General features: G+C 50.2%; 2 protein-coding genes across 3 annotated transcripts in view; both read right to left on the minus strand.

Annotated features, from left to right (window-relative positions):
* IFT172 (intraflagellar transport 172) overlaps positions 1-3,756 on the minus strand; it is a gene marked incomplete at both ends in the record, with an annotated part of 39,166 nt that extends 35,410 nt beyond the window's left edge. For both annotated transcript variants that reach the window (XM_080711108.1, XM_080711107.1), the window contains one exon: positions 3,718-3,756. In XM_080711108.1, the coding sequence (XP_080567234.1) occupies positions 3,718-3,756 (39 nt within the window). The remainder of the gene's footprint in view (positions 1-3,717) is intronic.
* Positions 3,757-6,772: 3,016 nt separating this feature from the next.
* FNDC4 (fibronectin type III domain containing 4) lies at positions 6,773-8,707 on the minus strand (the record flags this gene model as incomplete). The annotated part of the gene is made up of 6 exons (XM_080711245.1): positions 8,602-8,707; positions 8,401-8,516; positions 7,954-8,158; positions 7,413-7,502; positions 7,002-7,126; positions 6,773-6,808 (listed from the first exon to the last, which is right to left on the minus strand). The coding sequence occupies exons 1-6, from the start codon at positions 8,684-8,686 to the stop codon at positions 6,773-6,775; spliced, it is 657 nt and encodes a 218-aa protein (XP_080567371.1). The 5' UTR covers positions 8,687-8,707.
* Positions 8,708-10,406: the final 1,699 nt, after the last annotated feature.

Genomic DNA, 10,406 nt, shown 5'->3' on the forward strand with positions numbered 1-10,406 from the left:
TACACAAAATCAATGGTACTAATGTATCCCTGCAACGGCCCCCTTGTTCCTTTATATCCTAGGTCTGTCACTGAAATAAACTTAATTGGTCTGATAAGTTTTAGTCTTTAGCCATTCATTCAGTTAATGTTTTGAGTACCCGACTAAGAAAGTTACTGGCCCAGAAGCTGAGAGACAAAAATCAAAACATGGACTCTGCCCTAGGATTTTCTTTTCTTTTTTTTTTTTTTTTTTTTTTTTTTTTTTGCAGGTCTGGGGATGGAACCCAGGGGCATTTGACCTCCAAGCCACGCCCCCTGCCCTATTTTTTATTTTTTTAAATTTTGAAACAGGGTCTCACTAAGTTGCAGAGGGCTTTACTAAGTAGCTGAGGCTGTCCACGAACCGTGATCCTCTGGTTTCAGCTTCCCAAATGCTGGGACTACAAGCATGTGCCACCATGCCTGTCCGGCTCTAGGATTTTTTTTTTTTTTCTCAGTACTGGGGATGGAACCCAGGGGCATTCTACCTCTGAGCTACACCCCAGCCCTATTTTTATTCTTTATTTTTTTAAACAGGTTCTCACTGAGTTACAAAGGGCTCACTAAGTAGTAGCTGAGGCTTTCCGCAAACTGCGATCTTCCTCCCGAATGCTGGGATTACAAGTGTGTGCCACCACGACCAGCTCCTAGGATATTATAAGATGGTGCAAAATAGGTAAAGTCCCAGAAGAGAAGTACATAAAGTGCTGTAATAATTTTAAGAAGCCTAAGAGAATTTTATACTTAAATAATCAAAATTCAGCTTTGAAGAATTAATGCAGTTGAGTGGGAAATAACCTAAGATAGAATAAACAGTTCGGAGCTGGGTGTGGTAGCACACATCTGTAATCTTAGTACTTGGGGGGCCGAGACAGGAGAATCACAGGTTTGGGACCAGCCTCAGCAACTTAGCAAGACTCTCCGCAACCTAGAGAGAACTTGTTTCAGAATGAAAAAATAAGAAAGGACTGGAGGTGTAGCTCAGAGGTAGAAGGGTCTGGGTTTAATATGGAGAAAGAATACATATCATATCATGGGCAAAGGTAATCTGCTCAAGAAACAATAATTTAAATGAGCTGAAACCACCTTGTAAATGATGGACCAGAGGAGGTGAGGCAGGAAAGAGACTGGGCCCAACTCAGGAAGGGTCTTTGAAGCCAGGCTAAGGAGTTTGGGCTTATTTGTTAGGAAAGGGAGAGACAGTGAAGGTTTCAGAACGGGGAGTTAAATAATTAGAGCTAAGACTTAGGATGAACAGTGCCACTCCCCCCATTAACTACCCACTTCACATAAGCTCGGGTTAGAAGTAATTATCACCGCCGGGCGTGGTGGCGCACGCTTGTAATCCCCGCGCTTGGGAGGCAGAGACAGGAGGATCGCGCAGGTTCGAAGCCAGCCGCGCACGTTGGCTTAGGAGACCCTGTTTCCAAATATAAAAATGTAAAAATAGGTCTGGGAGTGTAGCCCGGAGGTAGAAGGGCTTCCAGGAACCCCAGTACCACCAAAAAAAAAAAAAAAAGAAGTAATTATCACCCAGTGAACTATTCTGGCCATGCCTGTCCCTCCCACCACTAACTCTGGTCCTCTATGGTTCGACCACTAAAGGTTTTCCCTCCTTAAGACAAAAGCTTCTGCTCCAGTCGTTTGATCAATTACTTGGACTCTAGAGCTCTGGCTTACTATATTGTCACTTTTCACTCCTTGACCACTGACCTCTAAAGTCAGAAGTAAAAATCCTTAAGCCAGAGCCCATACCACCCACTGTCATCCCCCAGCTCCTTATTTCATTAGAAGGGTGGAGGGCTCCTCCTCGGCCTTGGCTAATCATCCTGTTTGAGGGCTGTGTGCAATCCTGGGCATGTGGCCCTACCTGCATCATGACATCATCTTACTTTGAGAGATCGAAGAAGGATTCCTTTTCCAACTTTTCCATTAGGACAAAGAAAATTTTCAATTGCAGATTGAGGGCACTTACTGAGCAGGGAGTGCACTCTACTTTGTTTGAATATCCTTCTATACTCTTCTCCAAGTGCCACATTCTGTGAAGCCTTCCTGAGCCCCATGACCAATTTATTCTCTCTTCTCTACAATATGAACTTCATTTGATTGCTGTGAGAATTAAATGAGGCAGGGAAGACAGCAGACGTAGCTGACCTTTAACAAGCACGTGCCATAGAAGAGGCATTTGACTAAGGCTTGACCAAACACAGCATCTTATTTTGCTTCACTATTCTGAGGTAGATGTTAATATTATGGCTCTTTTACAGATGGGGAAACCGAGGCACAGAAAAGTTAAGTAATTTTCTCAAGCTGACATACAGTTTGTAGGTGGCAGAACCAAAATTAATTAATTGGTTAATTAATTTGCAGTACTAGGGATGGAACCCAGGGGCATTCTACCTCCAAGCTACACCCCCAGCCCTATTTTTTATTCTTTTTTTTTTTTTTTTTTTTTTTTGTGTGTGTGTGTGTGTATGGTACAGTGGATGGAACCAAGGGGCTTTTCTACCTCTGGGATATACTCCCAGACCTATTTTATACTTTATTTGGAAATAGTTGCTAAGTTGCTGAGAGCCTCTCTCAGTAGCTGAGGCTGGCTTCGAACCTGTGTGATCCTCCTTCTCAGTCTCCCAAGCGCTGACAGGGTCTCACTGAGTTGTGAAGGGCCTCACTAAGTAGCTGAGGCTGTTCACTAAAACCGATCCTCCCATCTTAGCCTCCCGAATGCTGGGATTACAAGTGTATGCCACCACATCCGGCTTCAAAATTTAAATCTATATATGTCTAACTTCATAAATCACAATCCTAACATCTTTAGTTGTGCCACCCTGGTACATATTAAGCACTCAATAATGGCAGATATTCTCCTTAGCTTTGTATTAGCCTGTCCTTTCAAATTTTGAATGTCCCTCCCTATTGTCTATCAAAATTCACACCTTTTCAGTTTACACTGCTCACATGTATATATTCCTTCACTCTCTCCCAAGTTACAGCCCCCATTTCCCAAAGGAAGAAGCTGGTGGAGTGCTCAGAGACACTGTGTGAGACGACCTAAAGTCAGAGGTCATTTGGTTAAATCAGTGGTGGAGCTAGGACTGGGATTCGGTCTACTAGCTTCAAAACTCGCCCTTTCTTCACCAATGCCCGAGGCAACAGATCTTCACATTCAGAAAGAAGATTCAATCCCTGCGTGGCGGCGCACGCTTGTAATCCCAGCATTTGGGAGGCTGAGACAGGAGGATGCGGTTCGCGGACAGCCTCAGCTACTTAGTGAGGCCCTTTGCAACTCAGTGAGACTCTGTTAAAAAAAAAAAAATAGGGCTGGGGTCTAGAATGCCCCTGGGTCCCATCCCCAGTACAGAAAGAAATAAAGAGCGTTCACTTCTTGCACTCTCTACTCTTTGGACTTTGTTTGGAGTTTGCAACCAAATTGCTTTTTTCAGCCTCTGGAAGGCAGGGGCAGTAACGCAGAAACCAGTTATGCATCCTTTCGAGCCCCAGTACGGGACCTGGAACACAATTCTGAAATGTAAAGAAAGCCACGGACGTCATCGGTTCTTCTGGAGCAGAGTCCGGATCATCGCTATATTCTTTACAGTTTTCTGCACACAGGAGGCGCTCATTTTAAACTTGAGTTCCCCCACTTTTCTTGGGACGTAGGGTGGCTGGGGAAGGGAGGAAGCACGCATCTCCTCACCTGAGGGCTCAGCAGGGTCCTCAGGTGCTTCAACTGCATGACACACGCCGGTCTCTCGGATGCTACCAGACCGCGACACCTCCCGCGGTTACCTGGACAACCCGCCAAGCAGCCGCAGCGACAGCGCTGACGCAGACGCAGATGCGACCGGAGCCCAACGAACGTCGCAGGGTCACGTCACGGGTTCGCGGCGAAGCAAACAGAGCGTGCGCACGCGCAGTGCGACCTAGGGCGGGACCGCGAGAAGGCTTGACGAAGCCTCTCCTCGACCAATCCTGTCGCTGCGTGCAAACCCAGGACCAAGTCCCGCCCACAAGCCTCCCGCAAATGTGGGATCCTAAGTAGTCTTTCTCCCTATTTGATGCACTTAAGCGTGGCCAAGGGTATTCACTTTTAATTATCAAACTCCAGAGGAGAGCAGGACAGCATTTATGAGAGGCAAAAGAAAATTGACAGCCTTGAACCCGAATAAGTTATACGACTTGCACGGGATCACAAGGCTAAACTGCTGACAGCTAACTTAATTATCAGTTTGTGTCTTCTTGGTACTGTGCAGAATGTTAGACCTGCATTATATTTTTTAGTCTCAAATCCACCTTTTGGAGCAGATAGCATATAAGTTATCCCATTTTGCATAACAGGATATTCAGGATTAGAGGGGTCCCTTGACCAAATTAACACAGCCTCTAAAGGGTGGAACTGGGATTCAACCCAGAGCTGGTATAATATCCACTATATCTCTTTTTGAGTTTTAGCTTGCTATGTCTATGCCAGGCTCTTAAAGCCTGTAACACTCCCGTTCCTCCAAAATGATGGTTTCCAGAGTCTGAGGTAAAAGTGTTTTGGAAGCAATCGTCAGGGGAAGGGAAGGTACAGCACTTGGGTATTAAGTAATTGTGAGTTCAAGATTGCTGCTTAGATGGGGATGCTTTTTTTTTTTTTTGTGGTACTGGAGGTGGAACCCAGAGGCTTTCTACCTCTGGGCTATACTCCCAGACCTATTTTATATTTTATTTGGAAACAGGGTCTCACTAAGTTGCTGAGAGCCTCACTAAGTAGCTGAGGCTGGCTTTGAACTTGTGCGATCCTCCTGTCCCAGCCTCCCAAGCGCGGGGATTACAAGCGTGCGCCACCACGCCCGGCATGATGGGGATGCTTTTATGTGTCAGGGTGGAGAGCAAACCAGAACTTGCTCTCCTGGAGGGTATAAATCCTGTGATACCTGGGATAGGAGCTTGGTTAAGTAGAAAAGATTGTGTTTGTGTGTGTGTGTGTGTGTGTGTGTGTGTGTGTGTGTGTGTGTGTGTGTTAATTACTGGGAACTGAATCCAGAGGCAGTCTACCTATCTTTTTTATTTTTAAACAGTCTTACTAAGTTGCTGAAGGCTGACCCAGAACCTGCAATCCTCCTGTCACAGCCTCCCAAGCCAGGTGTGGTGGCACACACTTGTCATCCCAGTAATTGGGAGGTGAGTCAGGAGGATTTCAGGTTCAGAGCCACCTTGGCAATTTAGCAGGGCTCTCAGAAACATAGTGAGACCCTGTTTCCAAATAAAGAAATAAAATCGGGCTGGGAGCGAGCTTGGAGTTGTAAAATGCCTCTGGATTCAATCCTCCGTACTGAAAAAAAAATACAGAAAAAGAGTTATTCACAACCTTTGGATAAGTCGTTGAGAGGACCCGTAACTCTCCCGAAAGTTATAGAAAATTACCCACTGTTCTCCAGGCAGATACTGGGTCCAGAAGCCTGTCCTGGACAGTGGTTGCCATTGTCGACAGGCATATTTTTCCCTCTTGGAAATCAGAAAAGAGTGGAGGACAAATAAGAGGACCTATTTGTTTCCTGTGAATAGCCCAGATTATAATTCTTTTGACAGAGGAATCCCAACCCCTCGGTTTTATTTTTAGGATTATCCTCTGGATACAGGGTCAGGTTGTGACTATACACTGATTCGTGAGTTACAATTATTATTGATTTTGACTGAATGGACACAGAAAGATGTAGATGAAAGGAAAAACAAAGGCAGGAAGAGTAAGCTCAGGAGCGCACAAGGGATCCATTAGTGTAGCCGTTCCTTCATCAGTCCTCAAGACACTGCTCAGTTTTTGACCATTTACCCAGAGTTGATGCAGGAGTCAGAAGAATTAATGGTGAGGCTGGGCCAGCGATGGAAGTAGTTAATATAAAAAGGTACTGACTTTCTTATATGACATAGTTTAGTTTCTAGTGGCAGAGTTTGGAAAACTCTTCTCGGTTTCTTCCTTCTCGCCAAACAAAGCAAAAGAAACCAGGAAAGCAAAAGAAACTCTAGTCCTCTATGCCCCTTCTCCTTGTCCCTCTCCAGCCTGGAATGGCTGGAGAACTGAAGCAGACACCTTATGATGCATTTGCGCCTATAGAGTTGGTGGCATGAGGGTCCCTGGGAGAGGCAGGTGAGAGGTAAGGAGGGGGGATGCCTTCAGCATACCATCCAGTCAGCTCCAGTTTGTTCAAGAACCTTTATTGGAAAAATGTCCAAGGGGTGAGATCACCAGCAGCTGGCGGGGCTGCCCAGTGAGGGGGGAGCACCAGAGGCTCCATGGAAGACAGTGGAGTAGTGCAGTGCAGCATCTGCCTCTGGGCTCAGAGGATGCCTGTTATTTGCTGGGGGAGGGCAAGAACCCACAGAGACATCCCCCTCTAAGGACCAGAGGCAAGATGTGGGGGCAGCTGGGATGCCAAGAGTCCTGATGTGTGTGAAATGGGGCCCCTATTTGGGACCTAATGGGGGTAGGGTTGAACAAGTGATTCCCTGGGCCTGGGGGATCGAAGGAGGTGCTCGATCTATCTGCTCTCCACACTCTGGATCCAGGGGTACAGATTCTAACAGACCTACCTTCTGGCCCTGCTCACAGTGGAAAGAGGATGGGCACCAGTCTGAGGTTGCAGGAGTGCATTACCCTCTAGGAATCTCGGGCAGATCACCATCTTAGGCTCTCCCTGACCCCATCCCCATCCCCGGGTTGTCAGTACATCTCTCTTCTGGTTCTGTTTCTTCACTCAAATACCGTTCACTCAAACATCAATGGTATTGACGGACGGTGACTTCTTCTGTGAAAGAAGATGACTGGGGTTTCTAATTTCATAAAGGTAAGTGCCATCTTTTCTCTCCAGCCTCCCCCAATCCAGACTTTCCATTCTGCCCACCTCATTCCTGCCCCCTCTCTAGCCTTTTCCCTTTCCCTGGCAGCTCCTCTGGGTCCAAATCACCCTTCCCATCCTCACTGCCTCCTGCCCACGTCACCTGTCTTGTTCCCACTGGCCTTCCCTGAGGACTCTGTTCCGGCCCCTTCCCTTTCTCTTTTGGGTTGTTGTTGGAGTCATTGTCCTTGATGATGTCATATTGACGGCAGAACAGCCCAATGACAGCTGAAAGACAACAATACCATCTGAGCCTTGATCTTGACCTTTGCACGCACAGCCTTAAATGGTTATGAAATACCCGCATAACTTCTAGAAAGTCCTTGAATTTCTGGTGTCCACGCAGTCTCTGTCTCTGGGCTCTCAACAGCTTCCTCTCATTCTTTCCCAAGTTGTCCTGATCATCTCCCACTCCATCTCTCTTTCTCTCTCTTCTTTTCTCTTGACAACCTTCACCCACCCTCACCGAGCCCCACTCCCTAAATCCCTGGCTCCACGTCCACGGCTTACTCACCAGCCCACATGAGCAATACCACCACGATGATGACCACTTCCCCCGTCTGCAGCGGCCGCTCTCCATCCAGACCCTCCACTGTGATATCACCTGAGAAGAGAGAAAACAGACTCTGGGTTGCAGGGGACCCACTAGAAAGCTGGTTTATATGCGGAATGGAGATGCTGGGGATTAGAGGCAGGCTGGACCCCATCAGACTGTTGTCCCTAGAGCTTCAGGGTGGCCTCGCCTTAGGAGGAAGCCACTGGCCTCTAACCAAAAGGCAGGAACGATGTAGGTCAGGTACAGAACTCGCTCATGCAGGCTGCAGCTGATCTGACTGTGAAGTTGGTGAAAGGAAGCTTAAAAACGCCACGGAATTCATTAGCAGTCCATCTATACCAAGCCCCTGCCCACCTGCTTTTCCTTCCTTTCCTGGCAGTACAATGAATTAAATCATCCTTCTAGTCATCTGAGCTAGATTGTTGCTTGCCTTGGGGAAGTGAATATGAGGGTTAAAGCCAGGTAAAAAGCAGGAGAATCTACTGGCACAGACCCTCACCTGGGCTGGAGCTGTTGGAGGGCAGGCGGTCAGAACCCTTGAGCGTTCGGAAGTGCACCCGGGGCCCTGGGGGGCTCTCTCCCCGGAGGCCGATGCTCCTGACTTGCACGGTGTAGTCACTGTCTTCAGCCAGGCCCCAGAGGGCACAGGCCCGGGTGGTGGTGTTCACCTCCCGGATCACACGCTGCCCAGGGCCATTCTGTCGCTGCAGGGAGATCATGGGAGAGGAGGGCAGCCTCATCCCAGTCCCCGGCCACAAAGGCTCAACCTGGGACTGTGGAACGTCCAGGCATCCCAGGGAAGAAGGGTGAATAGGCAGCTCTGGCCAAGAAACACCAGTTCTCAGATCCCTCCATCTCTGAGAGGGGCATTTAGAGGATGTAGGTAGCCCAAGGGATGTTCAGAGATCCAAGGACACCGGTGGGGAAACAGAAGGGTGATTCATACTTGCTGGGAAATGGAATAGCCAATGACGATGTTGCCTTCTGGGACGTCCCAGGACACAGTGGCCGAGTTGGCTCGGAGGTGAGTGACCGTCACATTCACAGGAGAGGGAGGTCGGTCTGTGGGTACCAGGGTTAACAGGTCCACAGGTTTCGCCCACACACTGGCTCTGGGTGGCCCCCACCCCCACTCCTCTTTACTCACCTGCTCGCACAAAGCCCAGGTCACAGCTGACCAGCAGGAGGACCGTGGGGCTTAGGTATGGGGAGAGGGGCATCAGCGAAGCCATGGTCCCCACCGAGTCCGCTGGGGGGGCCCTGGGGCATCCGCCTGGCATTCAGGCGGGGCTCCTGGAGGAGGCAGGAGTTGTGGGGGTCAGGGACTGCCCGGAACCCACGGTGGGCAGCTGTCCTTCCAGGCTCCCCACGGCCCCGGGCAGCCCCGGTGCCCCGCGCCGCCCCTCCCCCGCGCTGCCCCGCTCCCGCCGCGGTCCGCCCGACCCACACCCACCTCCGCCGGTCCTCGCGGGCAGTCAGGCCTCGGGGGGCTGCTCGGTGCCCAGAGGGCGGCCCATCGCCCGGCTCGGTGGCGCTGCCCCTACCCCATCCCGGCGCGGGCCCGGCGAGGCGGACGGCGCGGGCCGAGCTGCGGGCAGGGGCCGAGGCGCGGGGCGCCGGCCGCGGGTCTGGGGTCCCCGGAGCTGCGACCCCGCGGAGCAGGGGGCGTCCCGGAGCAGGGGGCGTTGCCGGCGCGGCCCGGTCCCCGGTGCGGCTGCCCCCCCCGGCCGCTGCGGCGGGAGGTGACGGTCCCAGCCCGGCCGCCGCCTTCTGCAGAGCTGGCCCCGCGCTCCGCCGCAGCCCGGCCGGGACGCGGACCCGCCCCGCCCCGCCGGGGCTCTCGCCGCCGTCATCCCCGCCCCCAGCCCGGGCCTCCGGGGCTCCTCCCACGACCCCCCCAATGGCGGCCTCCGGGGCCCCATCCCTGCCCGCCCCCAGCTCCCCGAGCGCGGGGAGGGGCGCAGGTGCGAGGGTCTCGGCACCCGAGAGCCGCTCCTTCCCGGGTGGAATTAGCCGAGGCGGCCGAGGAATGCCCCCGCCGGGGCGGGAGGGAACTCAGGAGAGGGGGCCAGCCATCGAGATAATTGTTTTAACAAGCTCTTACTTGTAGACTGCGTCAGCTTTTAAGTGTCTTTCCCATTCATAATCTGATTTGATTCCTTCACTTTCTTATTCGTTTTTTTCTCCATTTATTCATCAAACGTTTACTGAGCATCTTCTATGTGTCAGGCATGATCTGAAGACTTGGAGAAAACAGCGGTTAAAAGTGCCGTGTTTATAGGGAGAATTACAGAGCAAAACCTATGGTTGGCTCTCTCTTCTCTCTCTCTTTCCCTCTCTTTCCCTTTCTGCCGCTTTTTGTGTGGTTTTAGAGAAATTAGTTAATCAGTGCCTCAGGTTTTCCACCTGTAAAGCAGAGCCCATAAAACCTCACACGGTTGTTTGGAGGAGCCAATGCGACAGGCTTTATTACTCTCACAATACTGCACGAACGGGTGCTTATTATTAATTGTTAGTTGCTTCATTCACTCATTAATACGAAAGTCCTTAAATTATTTCATGCTTTGGCTGAGAATGAAATATGGGGATTGGGGGTGTGAGTCCCAGTTCTGCCAGTTGTGTGACTTAAAGCAACTAACTTCTCTGAAATATGAGGGTGCCCATATTGACTACTTGGTCAATATTGACTACCCATTCAATGAGATAGGTGAAAAATGTGTGTCTAGCTAGGTGTGGTGGCTCATTCCCGTCATCCCAATACTTGGGATGACTTGAGACAGAAGGATCACAGGTTCAAAACCAGCCTCAGCGACTTAGACCCTGTTTCAAAATAAAATACAAAATAAGACCGGGGGTGTAGCGCAGAGATAGAACACCCCTGGGTTCAATCCCAGTGCCTCAAAAAAGAAAAAAGAAGTGCATGTCTCAGAGCAAATAAATGTTGGCTAACTT

Source organism: Muscardinus avellanarius (genome assembly GCF_963383645.1).
Source record: "Muscardinus avellanarius genome assembly, chromosome: 15".
Classification (NCBI taxonomy): domain Eukaryota; kingdom Metazoa; phylum Chordata; class Mammalia; order Rodentia; family Gliridae; genus Muscardinus; species Muscardinus avellanarius.